This window comes from Camelus dromedarius, chromosome 4 (assembly GCF_036321535.1).
Source record: "Camelus dromedarius isolate mCamDro1 chromosome 4, mCamDro1.pat, whole genome shotgun sequence".
NCBI lineage: Eukaryota > Metazoa > Chordata > Mammalia > Artiodactyla > Camelidae > Camelus > Camelus dromedarius.
In genome coordinates, this window is record NC_087439.1 from 79,915,388 (window position 1) to 79,941,785 (window position 26,398).

Consider the following 26,398-nt stretch of genomic DNA (forward strand, 5'->3'; position numbering starts at 1 on the left):
GCAAATGCTGCAGATTTGTGGGTGGGGGCCTAGGTCCCCAAAGGATTACTTTGGAGGGGGGGCGCAGAGTAGGAGAAGAAGACAGCAGGTTTCTGAGTCCAGAAATTGCATTTCAGGTATTTATATGTTGCCAGATACTCTCAGGGTTGAGAAGTTGCAATGGTCCCTAAGAGGGGCTGTTTGGGGTAGGCTGGTCTAGAGGATGTGAATAGCCTCCAGACTCCGAAGTCACTGGCCCAAGCAAGATGTCAGCAATGGGTGAAAATCCGAGGATGTAAGGAGTTAATGGGAGTGGCTTGAAATCGACTTGAAGGTCAAGACTATGCCTTACGCCCTCTGCATTCCCCCAGCAGTTAGCCCAGTGCCGGCCACATGGGAAGCACGCACACGAAGTCCTTCCGAACTGAACCGAAAACAGGAGACAAAAGCACGCACTCTTCTCCACTCCCGAGCCAATCCTATCCAAACTCCCAAGTTACTCTCATCCTCCGGGAGTCAGGGAGCCCGGGGTAGAAGTGTGTGGAGGGACAGAGGCCAGAGGGAATCGGAGACCCACGCAGCAGGCAAGGAAGTGGGGATGGGTGAGTGGGCGTGCGCGCACGCACAGGCCAGCGCGCGAGAGTGCCGAGGGAAGGGGGTGGTCTCCGAAAGGGGGAGGGGAGAAGGCAGGGGGCGGGGAGAACAGGGCCCTTTAGGACCCGGCTGCGGCTGCGGGGGAGGAGAAAGAAGCGGAGGAGGCGGCTCCCGCGCTCGCAGGGCCGTGCCACCTGCCCGTTCGCTCGCCGCCGTCGCGCTTACCGCCGCCAACATGCTGCCGAGACTGGGCGGCCCCTCGCTGCCGTTGCTGCCGCCGCCGCCACCGCTGCTGCTGCTGCTGCTGCTGCTGCTGGGCGCAGGCGGTGGCGACCGCGGGGCGCGCGCCGAGGTGCTGTTCCGCTGCCCGCCCTGCACGCCCGAGAGCCTGGCCGCCTGCAAGCCCCCGCCTGCCGCGCCTCCCGCCGCCGGGGCCGGGCCGGCCGGCGACGCCCGCGTGCCCTGCGAGCTGGTCCGGGAACCGGGCTGCGGCTGCTGCTCCGTGTGCGCCCGGCTGGAGAGCGAGCGGTGCGGCGTGTACACCCCGCGCTGCGCCCAGGGGCTGCGCTGCTATCCCCACCCGGGCTCCGAGCTGCCCCTTCAAGCGCTGGTCCTGGGCGAGGGCACTTGCGAAAAGCGCCGCGATGCCGAGTACGGCGCCAGCCCCGAGCAGGTTGCAGGTAACGTGGGCTGGGACAACTAGTTCGGAGAAACTTGGAGGGCACTGGGGGATCCTGGCTGGCGGCCCTTCTGTAGGGAAGGAATGTGCAGCGGGACTTCAGAGACCGTTTGTCGCAGGAAGAGCGGAGTCCTGGACCGGCTCTGGGGGAGTGTTGGGAGGAGGTACCCGAAAGTCAGGCCCGGGGAGGGGAACTGGAATTCGACCATGAGGAAGAGCCCCAGCTACTTATTTGGTGGGGAATAATGCGGAGAGGGAAGTCATCCCTGTTACCGTAAGCTTTCCCGATGGAACGTAACCAGACTTCAGTTTTGGAGGGGGATTTGCTGGGGAGGAGGGTATTGGTCAGATCGGTGAGAGTAGGAGCTTGAAGCTTATTTAGGGTACAGCTGGAGCTGGTGACCGCCGACCGAAGATTCCTGGAGAGGTCCTGGTGGAGGACGCTGCTGGAGGGGGAGGAGGATGGCGGGTACCGGTGAAAACCAAGGACCTCTGGTGAGAAGGGGGCGCTAGGAGAAGGCAGCGGCCCATTGAAGTCCCTTCCTTCTGGGATTGTGAGGTGGAAAGAAAAGAATTGTTACTTTGTAGGGTGGACTGCTTAGGGGAAAAATAAAGAGGAATGCTGCTCTTTTACAAAGAGGACGAGGGCTCTTTTATGTTGAGTGGAACAATAGAAGAAGGGCATTTGGGAGGCGAGCAAGAGACCCCAGCCTTTGAGTCAGTGTAACTTAAGCCGGGTCGCCGGCTGCAGTGCGGGGCGGGGAGTGGAGGGGGTGCAGTCATGCTGTTCAGTTTAGGATCTGAGCCTCCGGGCTGCCAGCAGGAGGATGCCTGGGCCGGGAGGCAACTTCCCTTACTGGAGTGTGTTACCCCCCACCCCATCCTAATTTGAGGGAGCTCCTCCTGTACCATAGAATGGGGGCCCTGAGAGTCTTTGTAAGGGGCCCTCATCTTCATAAACAAGTTTTTTGAGGGACACCACCAGGCTATAGAGATTTCACGTGTTGGGTTTTGTTGGCTTTTTGTTTTTTAAATTATAAAAGCCTCCTGCCCCAGTGGTCTGGAGAAGTTGTAATTATTTTCTTTTCTCTGGGAGACTGGTGTAATGTGTCCACTGCCTGCTGCTGTTGTTGAAAAAGCAAGCGAGTCAGACCAAGTTTCTCTAACTTAAGAGGAAAAAAAAAAAAAAAAAGAGAAAAAGAAGGAAAGAAAGAAAAGAAAAAGTGAGAACATTCTTGCTTGCTTCTCCGCCTTGTACAACGTCTTGACCCCCTCCCCCCTCGACCCCTCCCCCACCTTCCTTTAGCCTGCGATTGTTTTTTTCTCCCGTTCTCCTTGAGAATACAGTAGGGGTGGGAGTTGGAATCTTTTTTCTGGTGCATTTTGACCTTGAGTGCACAGTTAGGAAGGCTTCCTCCAAGCGGAACCCCTCAGCCCCTTTCTTCTCACTGTGGCTTCCCTACCCAGCCTGCCTCGAAGTTAACCCTTCCCTCTGCTTCTCTTAGAGAGTAATCATAAGAGGAATACGACTCAGCAGAGATCCTTTCACTGGGGGGCTCCCATCGCCCCCCCGTCCTGCATTCCTCCTCCATCGCCCCCTCGCACCCCGTGGTCCTCCAGGGAGGTATTGTGGTTTCTGAGCTGAACTCTGACAAACTAAACATCTCCCTCAGCAGGGTGAGCTCTGGTTCAAAAGGCCTCCAAGTTCATAGAACCGTTTGGATCTTGACTGTTTTAATCAAGTGCGTAAGACACGTCCTTCCTAAATGTTTTAGTATTTTTTTCACTCTTCATTCCTCTCATTGCCTGAATAAACCTTCTCTCCTGCCTCCCAAGCCCTGGAGGCAGGTTAGGGTCTTCAGAGGGAGCAGATGCGGGAAATTCTCCCATTCACTCCTCCCAAGAATCTGAAGGGGAGAGTTGTCAGGGGAGCTTGGGGACAATGGGCTGAGTTCATGGGAAGAATGTCACTCTGGATTTTCTGCCTGGTTGTGGGACTCCTTTCCGCCAGCTAGCCCCAGCTGCCTCCTTAGCCTGCTCCCAATGGCCAGACAGCCGCCTTCCCTGGGAAGAGGGACACCCAGGTGGGTGGATGGGGGAGGGGCAAAGGGGGGGTGGAAACTGGAATGGACCCCTTGGAAAGAAGTGCCAAGAGCAGGGTGTCTGAGGTGTGAGTAGAACTGGGGGAAGGGGAGCCCCGTGGGGAGAAGTCTGGGCTTGTGGGGGCTCAGGGAAGAGAGAAGGGCAAGTTTTGAGGCTTCTGTGCAGGAGAGGTCTCAGACAGGGGGCAAGGATGGGGGTGCTGCATGGAGAATGCGGGGGTGGGGTGTACGTGCAGACGGTGGCCCAGATGAGACCTTAGCTGCTGCCTCCTCCATCACCCATTTCTTCTCCCCCCTTTGATGAATGAGCCCCCCCATCCCAGCCTGCATTCCTCTTTGAACAGGTTGCTTTTGAGAATTTTAAACATATCCTCTTATTTCGAGGCAGCAAACCCCAGCAGTTCCGGCTTTGCTGTTAGCTCTTTTGTCTTTGTTCCCTGGACTCAGGGGCTGTGTTGCTGGCTTCCCGGGGATGGCTAGGATGCAGGGGGTGGGGGTGGGCACATCAGCGGGTGCTGAGCCCGCATCTCATGGGGTGATGGGCAGGGACAGGTTGGTTCGAAGAAACCCAGACCGGGGGTTTGGAGTGGGTGGGCCTGGAGAAAAATGGGAGGGGGACCCTGAGATCTGCGTGAAGTCTGGACCTGAGAAATGCGTGGGTGTGTTTGATGGCAGAGTGGGCAGGAGTGCCTAGAAATGGTAGGGGAAGAAGAGGAAGCAGGCCTGGGCCAGTCTGGGCCCTTTCAGAATTCCGGGCCTCGGCCGGGCTGGACTGGCTCCTTCAGCATCTCCCCTGCCTCCTTCTCTGCCATGTACAATGCCGGGGATTATGCCTAGGGGCGGAGCCGCCCAAGTGGCTGTCTGGCCCGCTGCACTTATAAAGGTGCTATAGAAATGTGCAGTCATTCAAAGTCCCAGGGCAAGTAGGCTGGCGGGCCGGTGGGCAGGCTTGGGGAGGCTTTGCATCTGCAGTTGCTGGGGGAGTTTAAAAGGGGCAGAGGCGAGGGCTGATTTACAGTGGTTCAGTGCAGCTTCAAAGAAGAGGGAGAAAAGCAACGGGACTTCTGGCTCCAAGTGCTGCTTTGCATCTTGTCTTGCATAAATTTGCATACTGAGTTCGAAGTCGTAAAATAGTCTTGAGGAAAGAGTGGGACCCACTGTCATTGATTGCTAACACCACTACCTTCCGCACCTCCCCCCTACCCCCGCCTTTTCTGGACAGAACACTCAGAACTGGCCCTGCTAAGCCACTCTCGCTGAGTCACTCTCATGTGTTAGAAGGGGGAGATGGGGGACTGGAGGGCTGCTGCTCCTGGGTCCCTCTAGGAAGACTGGAGACCTGCAGTTCTTGACTCCAGGACCAAGCCCGGTGTGGCTCTGGGCACTGTGACTTGGAGGCAGGGCTGGTCTGGAGGGTGTGGCTCCATGGTCCGAATCTACCAGGCAGAGGCAGGCAGTGTTCGAGTCTTTGCCTGCAGTCTCCTTACCTTCTACTCATGATCAGAGTGTTCACTGAGATGGGTCCCTTTGTGTAGTAATGATGATGCCATCCATTCCTTCAGTGAGGTATCTGAGGAAGCTTTAGGAAAAAAAATCCTGTGTAATAGTTTCAAAAGATCTTACAAAGACAAAACTAGAGGTCAGAAGTCTGAATTAGAATAGGGTGGAAGAAGAACCTGCTGTGGACATGAGGGTCTAATTATGAAGTTGTTCTTGGCTTAACTGGACCACTGAGTTTCCTGGCAGGCAAAGGGAAAAGGGAAGCTTAGATGGTTCTGTTAGTTTACCTTAGCACTGAGCTTTAAAATAAACTTTTTACGCACATCACTCCTTTGGGTTAGGGGGCTCCGTGGAAATTAGTCCCAAAGAGGTGCCTGCAGCATTCTTGAGAGTAAGGGTGCATTCAATCACCCACTGTCCGACCCTGAGGGCTGACTTTGAGAGCATCACTGCTCTCTGGTCCATTTATCAGGTTACCTTCTAGTCGATTCTCGGATTAGCTATCCTCTGCCATAGAAAATGGGACACACAATTGCTAAGTTTTGATATGAGCAAGTTCCGAAAATTCTTGGTTCTAATGAAATGCAGAACAGGACTACGGTACCTCAGGGTGGTGGGCGACAGGGCAGGAGCTGCTACTAAAGGGAATGAAGGAGGGGCAGAGAATGAACAGGCTATGCTCACATTTGGTTTTGTTGTTGGTCCTCCTCACGTACTCCAGCACTGTACCAGGAAGAAAAAGGGCTCGGTTATCATCATTATTTTTAAATAGGCTCCATATCCAGGGACTGCATTTAGTTTTAGTCTCTCTCTTCCCTGTGTTCCCAGCTCCCCTTTTTCTTCTCTGCTTTCTCCATCCTGTCTTCCCAGGCCCCTCTGGACTGTTCTCTCCAATACCTCTCCTGCTGTGACTCTAGAACACCTGGCTGGATGCTAAGCAGGTGGGCAGGGCTCGAGAAAATGACACGAGAAATATATTGTCCCGGACTTCCTCAGGGGTCCAAGTTGATGGAGACCACGTAGATGATTGGGGATTGGCATGTTTAAAACAAAGCTAACCCTCAAATGAGGAGGACACTTGATTGGCCATGTAGGGGCCAGACTTTGTGGGTGGGGAAGTGGCCGTATCCCCTAAGGGGGTTCCTGCTAGGGCTGCTTCCATCAAAAACAGAACACAGAGGAGTGAGGTTGTACTTCTAATGCAGTGGCGGCGCCCGCCACTGGTTGGTAGGTGTTCTGGGCCCCACTGCTTCTCCTTGCTATCCCTGGCCAGCGTTTCGCTGAGATGGCAGGCAGCCTGCCATCTGTCCTCATCCTGTTAGGAACTGGCTTCTTTGCCGGCTTTGTCTCCTGTCTTATGACATCTCTGCAAGGGAGGCTTTTTACCTCCGTTTCGCAGATATGGACTTGTGCTCAGTGAAGGGGCCCCCTTAGCAGGTGGGTAATCATTACCTGCTGAGAAGCTAACTGGCTGCCTGTCCTCTGCACCCTGCTGCCTCCATGGCCAGGCAAGGGAGTGGGGGCTGTTGGCAGAAAAAGGCTTTGACTCCATCAGCCAGAAAGTTTGTTCCTGGACAACTCCACGTGCAGGTGATGTTTGGGCCACAGTTTAATTATTTGCATTCCCTCAACTCTTTCGAGAGGTCCGAGTTCTGGAGCTTGGGGACTTCAGAAATGGAAGTGGCTAGCGTGGAATGGTCAGGAGGGACAGAAGGGCCCCAGGACAGACCTCTGGGGAGAAGAGCTGGTGTGCAGCAGATGGTGGTGGAAGCAGCTGGCCTTTGCTGGCAGATGGACCTGGGTTCCAGTGCAGGCCTGTCTGAGAACCTGAGTGAAGGTGGGCCAGGTTCTTGCCCTTTGGTGAAATGGGGATGACTGGATCTCTCAAATAGGGTACGTGTGAAGGCAGCTACTTTGGCGCAGAGTGCCTGGCACATAGTAGGTTCTCACACACGCTAGCTGCCTTAATCTTGGCAAGCAACATCTCCTCTCTGACGATTAGTCAGCCAGCCTTTAAAACGAGGGCCAAACTGGCCGTGTCAGGCAGGCCACTTGTCTCTGAAGGTTGTATAGGCGTTGAGGGGCCTCACCCTGGTGTGAAGTGGCTTTGGTTCAAACCCCAGTTTCCTGCCACGTACTCGCCACCTGAGGCAAGAGCTACTATTCTCTCTGAGCCTCAGTTTCCTTATCTGTAAATGAGGAATCAACTCCACGTGGCACCAACTCCATAGGGACATGCCTGCATTCGTGTGTGTGCACACATGTGTGTAAAGATAGATAATACATATAAAACTAAGCACTTGGGTTTTTTTTTTTTCGTAATGAGTCAGTTGATTCCTGTAAAATGGAAGCATCCACAACTCGGACATCCTTTTGCAGACTAGTGGAGCTGTTTGTAGAACGGATAAGGAAATTGTACTTTAAATGCAGTGTAAACCCAATTGGCAGTAGACAAATGGTCTGAGGTCCATGGGCTTGCACTTTTTTTAAAATTAAAATTTATTTTTGATGGAGGTACTGGGGATTGAACCCAGGACCTCGAGCATGCTGAGCATGCGCTCTACCACTGAGTTATACCCTCCACTCCAACCCTGGGCTTGTACTTTTTGTGGATGAGTTAGGCAGTGCTCTTTAGAGCCCGAGCACGAGGGTCTGGGACTGACCATTCTTCCTCTGGGAACTTCACTGTAGTGCCTAGAATCGGGGTGGAGGGACTGTGGGGGACACTGTACTTGTGCTGGCCTTGCTGTTCCGAAGCAGATGACACGGAGCTGAGCCCCGCCTTCACCTGCCCAGCCGGCCTCTAGGACCCAGCCCTCCAGTTGCTGGCTTCGGAGGACTGGAGAGTCCCTGAGGCCACATCTCGGGTGGGAAGCACTTTCCTCCACATCTGGCCTCCACAGGACCCAGGCTTCAGCAGAAGAGGGTCAGAGCCAGCTGGTGTTAACACACTTGGTACGTACAGCGTGTGCAGTGTGAGCAGTTGTGTTGTCAACGCAGCCAGCGAAGACCCTAGGAAGCCCGTTTTCCTGTTCTGGGAAAGTGGGCTTTCAGGTCCATCCTGTCTGAGCCTAGGGTGCCAGAAAGCTGAACATGATCCTGGCAAAGAGACTGGATGTTATGTCCAAAAACTGTTTCCTTACTATGCTGTCTCCAGAATTTACCTCACTCCTGAGTGAGGGCTGATGGGCCCTTAACAAGTCGGGGGAGTGTGTTCTGGGCACTGAGTTTCTTCCTAATGTCTGATTCCACCTCTGGTCCTGGAAAGCCCTCAGAGTGGTCTGTCTGGGCACAGTGGCATGACATGACATGGCTCTTGTCAAGTGTCTGATGGAGTCGAGGCTCCAGGAAGCAGAAAAGATGGATGCTTGAGTCTTCAGGGGTCAGTCAGCTGATGCTCGTGGTGAAACCCAGGGTAGTTGGGACAAAGCAGAGCATTTGTTACTGGGAATCTGGGGTGGATAGTCTTGTTGGACTCTGAGGAGGTTGGTGGTGGTGGTGGGGGGTGGGGGATGGGTACAGGGAGGAAGAATTCTCCTTACAGGTGGGGTGGTGGGTCCAGAAAAATCTGTTGGTTTTCAGGTTCCAGAGTAACTGCCCCCTCCCTCCCCCTCCCCCCACTATGAGCAAAGTGGGTGCACTTTGGGAGATTTTTTTCCTCCTGGAAAATGGACCATGTCCCTATACCCCTCCTCCCACTTGGCGCCCATCTCTGACCCTCCCCTCCCCTTCCTGGGCCACTCCTGTTCCTTAACAAAGCCAGGGAAGATCTGGGCTGGCTCCGCTCCTGGGTGTCAGTCAGGACGCAGAGGGAGACCTTGCGCAGAAAGCCGGCTCCCCCGGAAAGAAATACAGAGTCGACTGTAGTCAGGAATTGTCTCCCTTTCCTTTCCTTTCCTTTTTTTTCTGTTGGGGAGGAGGGGGGCACTTGGCAGCCCTCAGGGCCCCTTCTGGCCGCCAGCCCCACATCTCTTCCTGGCTGTTGGGAGGCAGGGCAGGAGTGAAGATTGGGGCGGAGGGGGCGGGGGCTGGCCGGCCTCCCGCTGCTGGTCTGGGGAATTGGCCCACAGGCCCTAGTGAAGTTGGCCCTGAGCAGAGCCTGGGGAGGTTTCTAATTAGTGGATGGGTGTAGGTGTGTCAGCCTGTGTCCATTCAAGGAACTGGGCTCTGGGAGCAGGGAAGTGCTGAGGGGAGGGACACTGGGCCCAGGAAGGCATGGGTAAATTGGGGAGGTGGGAGTGGGGGAGGCTCAAGGGTTCCATCCTGATAGCAGTTGAGGAGATGAGGGCCTCCCAGCTGGAGGAATCCAAATTGATTGTAAGGATGCAGTGAGCAAAGGGTCTGTCTCAAAGGGTACATGACAAAATAGTCATAATTAAATTGCTTTTTTTCTAGACATTCTCCACTTCTACCCAAATGCACATAGGTGTTTCAGCAGCCCCCCCCAACCCCCGGTTGTTTTAACCTCAAGATTCTCCCCACTTGACAGATGAAACAGTCGAGGCCGCATTCAAGTTCAGATGCCAAGGCAAGTACAGACCAGAGTGGACAGACCAGAAGGAGTCTGGGTCTCCAGAGTCTCATTCCAGAGCTCCATTCCATCAGACTCACACATGCAGAGAAGCAGTGAATTATATACTGCTGCTTGGAAAATCTCCTTTTCCCTGGGAGGTAGTAATTAAGGCATAACTTCTCAAAAATGTTCCTTTATGCAACTCCCCAGGAGGTTTCTTTTAGGTCTATTGTCTTGACTTTTGGATGGAGGTGCCAAGTTGCCAGTGGACGGTGAACTTGCTTTCTCAGGTGCCTGAGGCCAAGATAAAATGGAAATGGCAGTTCCCCTGGGCCCTGCCCTTGGACTACCTGATAATGCTGGGTAGTTTCTATAGCAACAGCAGAAGGTGTGTCAGGCAAGATAAAGGAGTGTGGGGAGGCAGGAGTTTACCGGATCCTAAAGGTTTTTGAAGTCGGGTGGGGCCTGCTGGCTTAGGACTGCTGACTTCCTTCCCAGGGAAGACGAGGGAGGGTCCTGTGGTGGTGGGAAAGGGCAAGGTGATGGGGAACAGTAGAAAGCGAGCCCTGGGGTTCAAAGGGCTTCATGATGCCAGTGACCAAATGTCGTTCTGGCTGGTGAAGAGCTATGGAGTCAAACCACCTGGGAGTTGGTTTTGGCTCTGCCGTTGCTCCGTGATTTTGTGCCATTGGCCTCACACCCTGTGGCTTCTTTGTCAAGTGTGAGAGGGGATTAGAAATGATCAGTCTCATGTGATTGCTTGATGATAAAACTAAGTTACATACATGAACCACTTAGCACAGAAATGGCCGGGTTGGAAACTCAGATAATCAGGTGATGTCATACAGGTCCTGATCCCGCTCCTTCCTTCTCCCTCTGATCTCAGCACAGAACAGGAGAAGGCAAATGCCTATCTTTCAGTGTTTTCTGATTGGCCTCGTTTATTAAGAAGAGGCACTTAAGAATCCTGCAGAGAGGGGTGGCTTCTTCCAAGGGGTGTGGCTTACCTGGACAGCTGCCCTTGGCTTTGGAAAGTTCAGAATGGATGGAGTCAGCGGTGGCCGGTTTTCCAGAAGGCAGTCACGGCCTTTGGTGCCACGGTTAGTTACTCATTGTGGTTCTCCCAATGGCTGACTACAGACCCCATTCATGCCCCAGAGTGAAGATTATTACTTGAGGCCCTTCTGGTTATCTCCAGTTCATTGGCTGCCTCCGAACCAAGAGAGCATAACCAAGGAAGACAACTGATGTGCTGCAGGATTATATCAGACAAAGTTAGTGAACTTTTCATTGAAGCAGAAGAAAGCATGGTGACCTATTTAAAGACACTTATTTATATTCAAGACACTTCTTGCACTGGTTTGAGAGTGTGGCCAGCAATCCCGGACATCTCTGCAGGTTTTTAGTTTCTTTTTGCATCCCCCGGGTTCAGCTTGTTAGGCCTGGAGTATCTGGGAGTAGTCTTCTGGGGATGGAGGAGTGGCAGCAGAAGGGGAGGGTGGGAGGAGAGGGGTGGGTGGGACCCAGCCTGTGTGGTTCCACGGGAGCTGATCGGTGGGCTGGTGTCAGAGCTGAGTGTAGGGAGAGCTGTTGGAATGTGGGTCCTGGTAGAGGGGCGTGGCCTTCCTCTCCCATCTCATACTTATATTTGCTCACTGCTTTTCTTCACTCCTAACCTCTCTTGCTACTCTGGGGCTTAGATGGTGAGGGAGACTAGAAAACTGAGAAAAAGAAGTAATCTAACAGGATACTCTAGGTCAGAGAGCAGTGGGATACTCTTTAGATAGTCAGCTTTCCCAGTGTTTAAACACGGACCGAACACTGTGTGCAAGGTGTGAGACTATCTATATACAATGCAATTATCATACACCTGTGGCACGTGCTTTTTGCACCTGGAAGGGAGCAAGAAAAGCATTCTAAAAGATAATCTAAGAAGAAACCAAGTCAGTAGAGTTTTGTATATAAATCTCATGCAAGTAAAGAGGTGGCTTTTGGGAAGATCTTGATGTGAAATAATTAGACCCCCTTCTTGGTGGATAAAGTCACAAAAGTCAGAGAATCTTAAGCTTGACAGGTGTCTGCTTCTCTAGTCTTGGAGGACGAAAGCACAGTCCTCTTCCAAAAAAGCCCATCAAGCACACACAGTGTCTCCCTTCTTGCCCTCCTTTCATGATGTGCACTTTTTTTTTAAAAGCTCTATGGAAGCTAAGTCCAAGTTTGTGTCTTCATGAAGCTCCCTCCCTTGGAGGAGGAAGGGAAAGCATGGACCCTTGGCTTTTTGCCAGGACACTCAGGCTAGAGAGCTGTGGAGGTAGTGGAGTCCAATTACAAGAGCGCTTGGCCCGGGGATGCCCGTCATCCACTCAATCAAGTGGCCTTGGACACTTGGAGGCTGCATTGTCCATCCCTTTCCTCTCCAAAAGTTTCTGCCTAAGCCATAGCAGCGGGAGATGTGTCATTTTTTCCCACCTGCAGTTTGTTGCTTGTTTTAAGCTCTTCCCGTGAAACTCTTGGGTGGCTCCAAATGTGGGTCTCTCCTGTTTCAGTTTAAGGCTGCCACCTCTCTGCTCCTTAAGAAGCCAGAACAGCTGTCTCACTTCCATTGGGCAGGAGGGGCCCTCGAGTGGCAATTCCTGCATCTTCCCCTCCTTGATCCTGTGACCCTCTTCCCCTCTCCGTGAATCTTTCCTCTGACTCATTTCCCAGTTCTGTATGCTGCAGAGACCTGGCCGGGAGCCCGTGGTCAGTCTGATGGCCCTAGTGACACTGACCTTGGACAGTGGCAATGAAGTTGGCCATGTCACTGTTGTTCTGTCTTCTTCCAGCCGGTGGGGTTCAAGGGGCACCCCATATTTACTGATACCTCTGCTTGACAAGAAGGGTGAGGAGTGGATGGAGTGAGAGAGGTGACTTTTTTAAAAGAAAACTTAAATAGTGGAGAAAAGTGTTAAGAATAACATAATAATGCCCATCTATCACCCGCAGCTGGGAGCAGTCGATATTTTGTTGTCATATTTGCTTCAAGTCTTTTTTTTTAAGCTTCCCTGAATAGCCCTCCATACCAGCTGCCCATTCCCTGCGCCTCGTCCCCAGAGGCAACCACTAGCATTATTTGTGTTTCCCTTTCTTAGCTAAACAGATTTGCTAATGGATGACCAGTATTTCAGAGTTGTTCTCCAAAAATAAATTGAAAATGTCCTTGAAAGGTTTCATTCTGCCACTTTAGGTTTTTGAGATCTACTCACGTTGATAGACACAGGTTAACTGCCATATATTTATTCCATTGCATGACCCCTCTGCTTTTATGTATCCATTCACCTATTGAAGGGTTTTTGGATCTGGTTGCTGATAGGTTTGGGCAAGTACAAATGATGCTGTAACAAACGTTTCTGTGCCCATGTCTGAGAGAAGGAGAATTGCTGGGTCAGGCATATTCTTCCCCAAAGCCCATGGTCCATGGTTGCACCAGAGCATACGCCCCGCTCGCTTGGGCTGTCAGCAGGTAGGTCCCCTTGCCAGGTTCTCAGGTGGCTTTAGTTGAACCAGATGCGCAGTGTTTGGGGCCCAGGGCAGGAGTGAAAGCTGATAGCTGGCCACGTCCATGTCATTTTCTCTGGCTCTTCAAGGGCAGCTTGGCTCACGGGGCCCCAGAGGCCTGTGGCTGAATTTGAACGTATTTTTGTTTTCTCAAATTGTCTGCCTCAGCCTTGACCCTCTCCAGGAATGACCCCGATGTTTATGAAGAGGCTCTTTGTGGGGGTGCACAGGCGGGGAGGCTCTGGAGAGGCTGTGCTGTCTCTGCTCACTCAGGGGGAGCCCAAGATGAGACAGCAATGGGAGGGCGTGCTCTGGAAACCTCGATGATGCCCAATCAAGAAGGGTGCATCCGGGCATACACATGCATCTGTTTATAAACTCACGTCAGTTGGTGCAAGGAGCTTACGCGGCTTTGTCTCTGCCAAGTGTATAGGTGAAGCTGTATCTCTTGAATGGAAGCATTTTTCTCCCATCACCAAGAAATTCTTCGGGAAACTGAGGCAGGAACCACAAAGGAATGGGACCTTGGAAGTGCCTGAGCTAGAAGGGAGGGTGTTAAAAATACAGTGTCCTGACCCCCACCCAGGCTGGTGGTCTCCGAACCTCTGGGGCTGGAGTCTAGGACTCTATTTTTAGCAAGCGCTTCAGATGATTTCATGAGCAGTTACAGTTGGGAACCCTTCCCCTGGTCTAACTCCCTGAATTTACAGCCAAGCCCCGTGAAGTCTCCACATCTGAAATGCTCAGCCCGGCATCACTCAGAATCCCAGGCCTGGCGGTAATAGCAGGGTCAGGACCTTGGGTGTCTGCCTTTCCAGCCAGCGCTGCTCTTCCTGCTGCACTAGAGCTGGTTGGCTGAGGCTTTGAGCCTGGGACCTGGCGTTCCAAAGGGAATCCAAGGAGGACTCAGAATGGCTCGGCAGGTCGTCAGCTCCCTGTCCTGTTGTTCATCACGGCTGTTGTCTCCAGCAGCAGTTCCTTCCCTGGATGAGGACGGGAGCCTGGTGCCTACTGGCCAGCCCACTCCACAGTTCCCCAGCTCTGTTGCACTTTCCTGGCTGATGGGCCAGTGGCAGCTGTGGGTACAGGGAGATGGTCCCAAGGTGGGAAAGGCCAGTTCCTGCACTTGTGTGATAGGATTACCTGGGTAACTCGTGGATTGAGAACACAGGAGGCTGCTTGTTTGCAGCCATTCCATTATGCAGGGGGATGTCAGAGAGGAAGCACCACCTTCTTTTGTTCAAAAACCAGGCCAAAGAACAACTGGTCTGTGGTCAGAGGGATTTCTCCCAGAACGTTGTGGTATCTAGAGACGTCAGGTTTGCTTAGCTGGCTCTCTTGCAGGGAGCAGGGAGGGGCTCAGAGGGTGGGAAAGAAAGGGTAGGGAGTTTGGAATGAAGTTGGAGATCAGCAAGGGGTGGATGGCCCAACTGGGAGAATGTCATTAGCTGAGCTGGAATGTCACCACTGCAGACATCTGTGCACGCCCTACTCAGGATTCCAGCGTGAGGGGCCGCTGCTGCCTGCTGCCCATGACCTTTTAAAAAAAGGTGGAGGAATCTTTTATACAGTGTCCCTCACCCAGAGAGACTAAGGACTTCAGGTTTAACTGTAGCTGCAAAATAACAAATAGGCCCCCTTTCTGTCCCATCCATTTCTAACTTCTGTCCCTGCCTCCCTTCCTCCCAGCATGGCCTGAATTGTCCACCCAGGTCTCTTGGTGGGTCGTGTTATTGAACAGAGTGGCCACATGCTAGATGGAGTTAGGTGACCACAGTCAGCCATCCAAAGGGACTGGCTTCAGATTCTCTTCAACGAAGCTGCTTCCCCTGTGTGTTGGTTAGTTTGCCTGTGAGCCCTCCCTCACCTGTGCATGCATGGCAGATATGAGTCCCTACCTGTCTTCCCTCCCTCCCTTCCTTCCTTCCTTCCTTCCTTCCTTCCTTCCTTCCTTCCTTCCTTCCTTCCTTCCTTCCTTCCTTCCTTCCTTCCTTCCTGTACATTGTATAAACAAAGTTAAACTCATTTAGGGAAATCCATCCCTGCCCAAGAACTTCCATCAGATGGCAGAGAGCTGTGATGTTTAACAACATGCCGAATTTATACAATCCACAGAATCAAACAACATATGTAAATGGACGGTAGTGCAGAACTCTCATAACTCATCCCACCCTGCCTCCCATGCATTTGGCCATTCTGCAGATCAAGTATCACCCACCCTTCCCCTGTGCTTAGTAAATATACCCACTCAAGAACTAGAGCATTTGCACTTTTCTAAAGCCTAATTCTGCCCACACTGGGAGTTTGGGTGGTGCTCATGTTGTATCCTGTTTAAGTAGCAGCCTTCATTTTAGTAGGATTATTGTTCTCATTTTTCAGATTTGAGAAATTAGAACTCAGCAAAGTTAAAGGGCTGGGCCAAAATCATGAGTGAACTGAAGTGGCAAAGCCAGGATTGGAATTCAGGCCTCTTGAACTCCTGGAGTTCTTTGCCCATTCGAGTCTGTGAATGAATTGTCCACTGCCATGGATATTAATGAAGGTGTTGTCTGGGAGGGAGGAGGAAGATGGTAGTTAGTATTTATTCTTTTGCTCAACATAGGTCAAGGTTAAGTGCATTTTGGGAGAAATCAACAAAGGAGCTGTGAGAGTTCTGTGCTCAGCTAGGGTGGAACCAGGAGAGCAGCCAGCGGTCCCCTGGCCTGTTACTTGGAATCCATTCTCGGAGGGCCTGGAATGCTGTTACCTGTAGAAGGAGTTGAGTCCCCTGGAGGGAGTGATGGACTTGGGGTTGGGTTAGATCATCTCTAGTGCCCCCAGCTCTTAGATTCCCAAGTAATCATGAGACAGATGTGGGAGAAGGTGGGAAAATGGCTAGGGTTTCTTCAGAATAAAGAAAAGAGGAAAGAAAGGAGATCAGTTAACCTGATAAGAAGATGCATGATGGTTCTGGGAAAAGGTCTTTTCTCACCAGGCCTGCATGAGGACAGATGCCTCGCACCTTTGGGCAGGAAGGAATTGGGGGCTGCCATTAGATTCTTAAGGCTTGTTTTCCTCCGAGTGCTCTAAGGGCTCCCCAGATCAGGAATTTCCAACTCTCAAATGGAGCAGAGGTCAGAGCATCATAATAGGAGAAAATGAGTTTTCACGAGAAGGGTCTGTGGGACACAAGGGTCTTCATTCATTGGATAAGGTTGTCAGCGCTACCATCAAAAGAGATGATACTGAGGGGGAAGGGGCCGTGCCAAAATAAAATTTTAAAACCAGAGTATTAAGGCATGGAAGTAGACAGCTTTCTGCTCCTGGAGAGTCCCCTTTCAGCTGCCCTCCTTGGCTCAATTCATAAGGCTGGGCCAAAGGGCAGTGTGGGGACCCTATGCTGATCGGGAAGCACCTGGGATGATGTGGAGATGTGTGTGTGCTCCCAGAGGGTGGGCCTACTGGGCCTCGGGCTTGCTGTCTGTAAGATGGGACAACTCACCCATTTCCTCTCATTCCATCTGCCTCTCCTTGCCAGCTGTCCTCCGGGGGCATCAGGCGGGAGGTGTGGCAGGGCACCTACCGCAGGACGGGACGTCTCCCAGCTCTTCAAGCCTTCCACAAATGAGGCTGAGACTCTTCTCCCCACTATTGTCTCCCCCACTTCTCTTTGGAAAAGCTTGACCTTCTGTGTATAATTGGGAAACTCCCTGCTTCAGCATTGACCTGTTTCCTGGGTTGCTGGGCAGAGGCGAACAGCCTCTGCTTACTGCTCCTTCTGGGGACCTCTGTCCAGGGGTCTCGGAGGTCTCCATCAGCCGTCTCTAAGCCTGGAGGCTTTTCCAGTTGTGCAGTTTGGGTTGCTGAGAACTGTTTCTTAGGGTGACCTTTGCACTGCAGCCCACGGAGCTGCATGCATAAGTGGTGCTTAGTAAATATTATTCTGAACCTAACCCTCTTCGGCAGAAAAAAAATGCAACTTGGTATTTTTGTTCTGAGGGCAAATTCCATCTCTAGCTGGAGTTCTCCATGTGGAATGTTTCCCTGCGGCCCGCTCTGTCACCTATAAGAGGATGTATGGGCAGCCCTTGGTAAGGTGTGATAACGTCCTCATCTCGCAGAGTGTGGGGGTGCCTTGGGGGTGCTTCCCTGAGTGTGGGGAGCAAAGGAAGCAGCTGAGGGCCCACCCTGGGCACCCGGCACCGTAAATGCATGCAGCATCCCCCGGAATCCTACCTGCCACCCGTTGGAGGGGGTCCTGTTTGTCCACATTTTACAGATGAGCACAGAGAGCTTAAGTAATTTGTCTAGGGCTGCACAGCTCAGTGTGGACTTTGGAGGCTGAATTCTTGAACCTCTTTGGCTGGGAGTAGGAAGAGTCAAGGAATTCAGGTTTTTCTCAGCCTAAAGGCCTTTCTGATCTCCTCCCACAGTGAACGATTGTGTGTCCCTCCCCTCTTCTACTTCAAGATTTGGGGCATCAGTGTGTGCGTCAGCAAACCGGGCCCGTGGATTTCCTCATCTTATTGGCACTGTCATTGGCAGTGGTGAAATCAGTAAAGGAATGGAATGAAACATACCCTTGTACCCAGGTGGCCCCCATGAGGGTGGACAAACTGACCTTCACCTCAGAGCAGTCAGGGACATCTCAGAATGGGAAGCCACCTCTGTCCTCCTGGGAGAAGACTGCCCAGTTGAGCCCTGGCTTCTGGGGCCTGGAGTGGGGCGATGTGATGACTTTTGGGGGCCCAAGACATGTTTGCCTTTGTGGGACCTTTGCCCCACAAGAAAATATTCTGAAATCGTATTTTATAACTGCGAAGGTATCAGTGTTCTATGAAGACGTTTGCTTTGACCTAAAAGTTTATTTCTTTCTTCTGATTTTAAAAGAAATGAAAGCATTTCCTAGGGCCCTGGGCACTGTGCTGGCTGGCCTGATGAGCAGGCTGGCCCTGCCTGGAGCCTGCAGCCCTGAGTATGCATTTATCTGTGTGCCCGTCTCTGCCATCCAGTGTTTCCAGAGCTTGCAGAAGGCCTTGCTGGAGCGTTAACTAACCCCTCGGGCTCAGCCAAAGGATGCTTCTTTGGCCCCTGTCTGAGGTGCAAGTGCCTGGGAGAGTCCTGGGATCCCCCCTGGCCACCAGGAAGGTGGACTTACAGGCAAGAAGTATGCTTGGGGATTTGAACAGTGGTGGAGGGGTCTTTGCCGAGGGAAGGGATACAGTAGAGTTCAGATCTGCTTTGTGTGGGGCCTGGGGCCTTCGGCACTGGGCTGGGAAACTTCAGGCCTCTGGATAAAGCCTAACTCCTGAACAGTGGTTTCCAGCTGGGGGTGACTTCCCCTCCCAGGGCCCATTTGTCCCGACGTTCAAAGATATTTTTGACTGTTGCAACTTGGCATGGGGAGGGGTGCTCCTGGCGCCTGGTGGGTAGAGAGGTTCAGGGTGGGGCTTGACGTCTTACATGGGGCAGCTCTCCCACAAAGTCTTCCGGTCCCAATGCCAGTGGTGCTAAGGCTGGGGGACCCTGATCCCGAGAGTGTTCCAGTCATGGCTTCAGGTGGGTGGAGCCGTCCCAGGAGCTCCTGGGCAGGACTGAACGCGGGCCACCCTGCCCTCTTCAACCCGAGCGTGTGTAGTTACAGCCACAGTGGAGACCGGCTGTCTTAGTCGAAGCCTTGGGATGGGCAGGCAAGCCTGCCCGCAAAAGAGAGGAGCCAGGTGAGCTTCTGTGAGCCAAGGCTTCATGACAGCAGAGCGCAGAGTTCCAGAGATGATGGCAGACCCCCAGAACCCTTGTCTAGTTACCTTGTGAGCAGAACACAGGGTCTTGAGGGCTAAAAGTGGTGTTGAGGTCTCCAGAAATTCTCTCTGCCACTGTGGGCGGGAAGCCGGCGGGGCAGAGTGCAGCGAGGATGCTTCAGGCACTGGGTGATGAACTCAGGTACGAGGGGCTGGAAGAGGGCAGGCTGGAGGTTCCCATTTTGTCTTTCCCGTTTGATCCTGCGTGACCCCTAGTGCAGCCGGGGGAAAAGGACTTTTTTCTAGGCGCCTTGCTCTCTTCCTCCTGTGTGCCCCGGGCCAGTGCCTGCAGCGATGGGGACAGGGAGCCTGAAGTTGTGCCCCCGGGTTTAGGTGCAGAGAAGCCTGTAGAAATGGAAGTGGCAGGAGAGCAGGTGGTGAGGATGGGGATGAGTCCCCCTGCTTGTGCCAACATCTGCCTTATGTTTCAAGGTTACTGTGGAGGAGGTGGAGGGTTACCTGAATCAGACCATCCTGTTTATTCTCCAGATTTATCTCAGACTCTCACAAGCCTTTCCTCTAGCCTCCTGCCCTCCACTTCTGCCATCTGAAGAGGGAAGGGGGCACCTTCATGGTTGGCCTCAGCTGCCTGACCAGTCCCAGCCAGGTGGGGCTACTCCGTGTCCTCGTTCAGGGGAACTTGGCCAGTAGCTGAGTCAGGGGACCAGGAATGCTTCTCCTGGGGCCTCTGGATTTCCACTGTTTCAGCCTAAAGGACAGAAAGGAGTGGGCAGGGTTGGTGAGGAAAGTTTGGGGCGGGTTAATGGAGACCGTGGTGGATCAGGACTCCCACCCAGCTTGGTGGCAAATGCTTCCATTCAGCCTTCCCCTGCGGTGGCGCTGGGGCTTCTGGAACAGGATCTGATCTGTGCTTGGTTTATTTATGATAAAATCTGGGCTACTCGGAGTCCCTGGGGAAATAGCCATTCTGGAGAAAAATTTTCTGGGTTTCAGCAGGCTTACTCATTTAAATATTGCAACTTTTATTTTTCTAAAGTTTAATAATTTTGGATAGAAATCTTTTTTTTTTTTTTAAATACTGAGTCCTTGGCATGTTAACCCCCCTCCCCTTTTTGGATGCCCCAAGGTTATCATCATTATCAGCACAACCCTTGTTTGGGGCTACACAGTGTGGAAGTTTTCAGGGACCATCAATAGCTGGGGAGTTGTTGTTGTGCACTGAATGTCCCCATAGTTCTTATGTTTGGTTTTTTTAACTGTCCTCGTTCCTCCCTGCTATTTGATACTTTTTGCCACTGTCCACATGCCTTCCTTCTTTCTCCTTTTAATTTTGTTGATTTTATTCTGTGGTGGCCTTGGAAACCAGACATGCAGAAACCAGGCTTACTGGAGCAGTGCTACTGCGAACAGTCAGGGTCCTTCATGTGCTGACTTTCCCCGTCTGGTGAGAGGCATCAGAACCTCACAGTGCTTGGACGGGGTGACTGCAGCTGTGGTGCTCAGAAGCTTATCTTCCTCTGCTTCCTGCTGCTTGATTGGGTTCCACACGGCAGGGGTAGCAGATCACTGAGGCAACTGCCATCGTCATCATCATCATCAAAGTAATCACCGCCGGCATGACGCAGAATTTCTGCGTTCCACGCTGTATCTTTTTGGCTTTACCTATAACACACCCTCAACAGTTCTGTGGAGTAGGAACTATTATCCAATAACTTACAGTTAAAACAGAGGCACAGAGCGAATATCTGTGCAGGAGAAATGCAGCTGCTATAAAAAGTGGCAGAGTTGGGATTTAACCCAAGTTCCCCCTCTTAACCAGTGCTCGCCAGTCTGGAGATAAAGTGCCTGTTTCTAAAGGGACGCTGTAGCTAGTGAGAACCGACCAGGTGTCAGGTCCAGTGGGAAGGCAGGAAAGGGAGCAGACCTCTCTTGAATACCTCCATTTGTGGGGCCCTGGCTGGTGCCTGGTGCCCTGGGATCTGCTGGAGAATGCTCTAAGCATGCATAGGTCAGCTCCCCAAGGCACGGAAGAGTGTCCAATCCCTTAGCTGGTGAGAGAATGAACACCACAGCTTGTGACAAACCAGAGTGGGTACCATGACCCCCCTTTTACAGGTAAGGGCCAGCACTGCCCAGGACAGTGACCCTCTGAGCCCACCATGCTGTGCCCAAATTCTGAAGGGGTCGCCAAGTACGGGTCGCCAAATACAGGTCGCCTCGCCTGAAATTGTTGTGTAGAAATATTTTAAAAGCCAGTTCGGTATATTATCCAGGCTACAAGTTTTTGAAGGTGCATTAAAGGGGAAGAGAATATGTGCAAGATTTGTTCGGAAACACCCCTTGATGTCTTCAGGTCCTGGGCCCTCCCGGGGGCTGTGGCGAGGTCTGAGGCCCTGTTTGCGCCGCTGTGTCTGTAAGGGGCTGTTAGCCTCCTGGCCCCCCTAGAGCTCAAGGGAAGTCATCTCCCTGGTTACTACTCTTCCATACCATTCACTCTGTTGTCTGGCTGGACATGCCTGAGCCTCTGTGAGACTGTGGTAGCGGGGGTGCTGCTCTTGGGGTCCCTCCACCTGAGCTGTGCGCACAGGAGGAGCCATTCCCTATTGCCAACTGGCTGCCCGTTTAAGAAAGTTGACTTATCGATGGTCCTTGGACAGACATCTGGGTGAGGCTCCACGCCCTGCAGTGCGATGAAACTACAGCGTGGAGGAGGTCATCGTCCTGTTCTGGGGGGCTTGTGTCATGGGGGAGGGGGCGGCACGCATAGACAGACACGGGAACAAATCAGGTCCCTGGGCAGCTCTGTAGCATCTGTAGTAACGAAGCATCGGGAACACGAGGAGGGGTGGATGGGCAGATGAAGTGTAACAGTGGAGAGATGTTGGACCCTGAGTTCTCTCCACCTCACTCCCTCTCCAGACAGAGCATGGCCCAGTGATCTGTGCGGCATGAGTTTTAAAACTCACCCCACCCATGCCCTTTCAGACCATAAATGATGCAGACCTTAAACAGGGGTGGGTTAGTGATGAGTGACTAAGCGGTCTTTCCAGGGAAGAATAGTGGACTTAATCCTGTGCCCACGTGTTCACCCTTCCTTGCACCTCCGCTCGTCCCCCTTTCCCTGGCCTCCTAGGATGGAGGCAGAGCATTCTTTTAGAGTCAGAGAGCCTGCGTTCAAATCTTGTATTGTGATCTTGGTCAAGAAATTGACCTCCGTGAGCCTCAACTTCTCCATCTGTGAAAGTTGGGGGAGGGTGCTGTAAAACTGGAATTGATAATCCAGTAAGTTGCTTAGTGCCATTGCTTAGGTGTTAGTCATCTCTGTCCTCATCATGATCAGGGGCCCAGACGGTCCTTGGAGGGCTCTTCTGTCTGGAAATTGGACCTGCAGGCTCTTCCTTCCACCCCTCTCTGCAGAGAATGGCGATGACCACTCTGAGGGAAGCCTGGTTGAGAACCACGTGGACGGGAACATAAACTTGCTGGGAGGCGGAGGTGGTGCCGGCCGGAAGCCCCTCAAGTCGGGCATGAAGGAGCTGGCCGTGTTCCGGGAGAAGGTCACCGAGCAGCACCGGCAGATGGGCAAGGGTGGCAAACATCACCTCGGCCTGGAGGAGCCCAAGAAGCTGCGGCCACCACCTGCCAGGGTCCGAGGGGTCTGAGTTTGGCTGGAGGCGGGGGATGGGGGGGCGGGGGACTTGCAAAGGGAGTATCCCAGCAGGAGGGTGGGGGAGGGGGTGGGCGTGGCAGGCACCCCAGTGAGATCTACATCCTGTGTTGCCTGCAGGCAAAGCCATTTCCTTTCTGGTTCTGCCACCAACATGTTCTTTGATGTTCAGGCCGATCAGTATCTCTTTTGGTGATTTCAGTATCTCTGACTGTGGAATGGGCTGGGCATATGGATTCCTGAAGTCCCTTCTAAAACCTCCACATTCCTACTTGGCTTCGGGACACAGGCAAAAAAATGGATGCTAGAGATGAGGATGCATCCACTTAACTTGCCCACTCTTGTGATCCGCTGCCCCGTTCAGCTACCCCTCTTCCTCTCTCCAGCTCAGCTCTGCTGTCTTGGTCCTGGCCCTCCTTGGGTTTATGGGAGGGAATCGAGGTTGGGCCACTGGGTAGGGGTAGAGCTACTCTAGAGGCAGCCCCTTGAATTTAGTATTTGCAAGTAGATCCCAGTATGACCCCTGAAAGCCCTTGACACAGATGGAGGAGAGGAGTGAAAACTCACGTCCAGGCGAGTTTCTCGTCGGGTGGGGTGCAGTACGGCAATATGGCAGTGAGATTGCTGGGCTGGGTGTCAGACGTTCCTGGTTCCACCGACTGACTGTGTGGCCTTGAGAAAGTCCTTTCCGTGCATGAGCCTCTTTCTGCACCGGCACCCAGGGCCAGCAGTACGCGAGTCCGTTCTCACTCTAAGCATCCTCTTCCTGCGCCTGTGCCCACAGACCCCCTGCCAGCAGGAGCTGGACCAGGTCCTGGAGCGGATCTCCACCATGCGCCTTCCCGATGAGCGGGGCCCCCTGGAGCACCTCTACTCCTTGCACATCCCCAACTGTGACAAGCATGGCCTGTACAACCTCAAACAGGTGAGCGAGGATCTCCTCGGCCCTGGGGGTTCCTGTCCCACCACCTTTAGCCCTCTGAGGTCTCAGCTGAGTGAGAGACTGAGTCTTCTGTGATGAGGGGGGTGGAGGGGTGGGGATGCGAGCTGCCAGTCCAGGGAGGGCGGGGGCGGGGCTTCCCTTCTTGGCTTCCGGCATGTGAGTCCACTTATCCACCAACCTGCCAGCAGTGCGTGGTGTCCAGGATGCGGATGCGAGGGGTCCTCTTGGAGAAGAGATGGGGGCGCATATCAATGCTTCTCGACTTTCACTGAGCATTAGAATCACCTGGAGGTGACTCATCTTCCCATTTCCTCCCCAGAGACTACTGTTCAGAAGGTCAAGTAGGGACCAAGAGTGGATTTCTAACCAGCTCTCGGGAGATGCTGATGGTCCATGGACCACACTTCCAGAATCACTGGTTTAAACCACTGATCAAGTAGCCCCTCTCGTTTCCAAGTATCTCAGGGAATGGAGAATCAGGGATGGGGAAACGCCACTTGAAATACTTCTAAAAACCATGCTAGAACAGTGTTACCAGTACATTAGAGAAAACTAAGAAAGTGTAAGTAAAAGACTCAGGAGCCCTTTCCCTCCCCCCTTGTACTCTGTTCATGTGGCTTCTGATGATCGGCGTGCACGTGCGTATTTCCCCTTGACATTATCGATATTTTTTACACAGCCACATAGAGTTTGTAGTGATGGTTGTTAGTGGTTGTTTAATATCGATGGGCTGTGTTTTACCTAGAACCGCTGCTCACTTCCTCCAGCTGCTGCCTTGAATAGGGAGAAAAACTGTGTGCATTTCACGTAAGACACAGAGAAGGACTGGGAGAGAGGAAGACAGTAGTGTGGGCTCCACTGGCCGTTCTGTTTCCCAGCAGAGGTTCTGAGCCCAGCTGCACACAAGGGAGCTTTAAAGAATACGGGTGCCCAGGCCCCATCCCTGGCGATTCAGGTTTTGTGAGTCTGGGATGCTTTCTGGGCACCAGATTTTCAAAAGCTCCCTTGGTGATCCTAGTGGGAAGTTAGAAGTGACTTAAACAGTGGATTGCAGAACCAGGACATGGGGTACGGGCTCTTCTGATCCCTCCAGGGGCGTCTCACTTCCCCGCCTCCTTCACGGCACAGGCTTCTTGCCCCTTGAAACATCAGTCTAGCATTCAAAGCTGTGTGTTCGTACATCTGCCCTCTGAATGTAAGCCTGCTACTTCCTTTGGAGTGCAAAAAGAGAAATAGTGATCTCTTCTAAAGAAAACCAGGCTGCATGCTGTACCTTATGAGGAACTACAGGGATTTGCAAGAGGAATTGATTTATGGGTAGGAACGGGAACTCAGGGAGGGGCGTGCCTGGGTTGGCATCTCAGCTATGACTCTTACTAGCTCTGTGACTTTGGGCGAGTTACTGAACCCATCTGTGCTTCTTTCTGATCGTCTGTAAAAGTGGTGAAACAATGGCACCTAATTCACAAGGTGGTTGTGAGGACTGAATGGATATATATGTTAGGTGTGTACTGTAAGCGAGCAGTGTATAGATGGCTTACACCATGCCCAGCACATAGTAGGACCTGTGCTAGCGGTGACTTTTACCATACCCTGCGTTTTCCACGTCACCCTGTGACTGCATCCCCCACTGTATGGGACCTCCCTGTGGGTGGGGGCTGAGTCTTTCCATCTTGGGGCATCCCCAGCAGCCTTGCTAATAACCAGAGCGTGGCCCCTGGGCCAGCAGCACCGGCGGCATGTTGGAGCTATCAAGCATGTATTGTAGGCCCACCCAGGCCTCCTGAACGGGAGTTTGTATTTTAGCGAGACCCCCCCATTTTAACCGGGTGTCCTCCACGTCCTCCTCTTCTCTCTCTTCAGTGCAAGATGTCTCTGAATGGGCAGCGTGGGGAGTGCTGGTGTGTGAACCCCAACACCGGGAAGCTGATCCAGGGAGCCCCCACCATCCGCGGGGACCCTGAGTGTCATCTCTTCTACAATGAGCAGCAGGGGGCTCGTGGGGTCCACACCCAGCGGATGCAGTAAATCACAGCCAGCCGGTGCCTGGCACCCCCCACCCCCATCCCTCCTCTCCAGAGCGAGGAGAGTGCTTGCGTGGTGGGTGGGGGAGGGTTTTCCAGGAGTTCTGACATGTGTATTTATATTTGGAAAGAGACCAGCACCGAGCTCGGCACCCCCCCCCCCCCGCCTTCCCCCTCCCCAGCTGGAGATGCCTGCACCCTCCCTCCTCGCATCCCTGCTGGAGAGGAAGGGGGTGGTTGCAGTGGCGGAGCTGGGGCAAAGGTTTGGGAGAGGGAGAAAAAGAAATTTTTATTTTTGAACCCCTGTGTCTCTTTTGCTTAAGATTAAAGGAAGGACAAATAAAGCATGTGTCTTCTGTCTGAATCTTTGGGGCCCCCTTGGAAAAGAGATCCCCAGGCTCCCCAGCCTCCTTCCCTCCAACTCTGCTCGGACTCTTGGGGACACAGGAAATGCAGAGTCTTGCTTTCCCACTCATAACACAGGATGAATGGGGCAGGAGGAAGGGCTTCTGGAAACTTGAAGTCCTTAACCCAGGTGGAATCCTCCAGTGCAGCAGGAATCTGGGGTCTCTCACCTGGACTCCCTGCTGAGACTCTGGTCTGTCCTGCCCCTGGGTGGGCTCTGGCGGGGAGGGGTGAAGCCTGTGTCTCATCCTCTCTCATATTCAGGTGACACTGCAGAGGGAGAAAGGGAGCCAGGAAACAATGGAGTTGGGGTCTGGGGTCCCCTGAAATCAAGGGGAGCTCCTTCGCCCAGGGGGAGACATCTACTCAGCCCCCAAGGAGAGGGAGTGGGGCTGTTGCTGGACAGCATATTCACAAAGATGTGACCTCGGAGAATCTAGGTCTGCTGCCTGCTCGCTGAGGGGCCCGAGCAACTGGCTCCAGCACAGCACGTGTTAACCAAGGCCAAGGGACTTTACTGGGGCACAGATGCTGGCCCTCCTTCTAAAGCAAAAATTCTGTGTGAGAGCTCTGCCCACTTGGTTCTGTTGGCCCCTCTAACTCTGGCAGGTTCCAGGGAGCTCCCCACTTTGCAGGGAGCCACGGGGGAAGGAGTGCTCAGAGCTTTCAAGCCCCCTGTCCACGTGTGGCATCACCTTAATATGTCCCCTCTCC

The 26,398-nt window shown here is 53.0% G+C and overlaps 1 protein-coding gene across 2 annotated transcripts; it reads left to right on the forward strand.

Moving 5' to 3' along the window:
• Positions 1–480: 480 nt before the first annotated feature.
• IGFBP2 (insulin like growth factor binding protein 2) lies at positions 481–25,623 on the forward strand. Of its 2 annotated transcripts, none has more exons than XM_064485152.1 (4): positions 481–581; positions 22,063–22,292; positions 23,097–23,237; positions 25,119–25,623. In XM_064485152.1, the coding sequence occupies exons 1-4, from the start codon at positions 578–580 to the stop codon at positions 25,281–25,283; spliced, it is 540 nt and encodes a 179-aa protein (XP_064341222.1). In that variant the 5' UTR covers positions 481–577; the 3' UTR covers positions 25,284–25,623. The 2 variants fall into 2 exon arrangements, with proteins under 2 accessions (XP_064341222.1, XP_031307986.2); XM_031452126.2 differs by lacking the exon at positions 481–581 and adding an exon at positions 695–1,253.
• Positions 25,624–26,398: the final 775 nt, after the last annotated feature.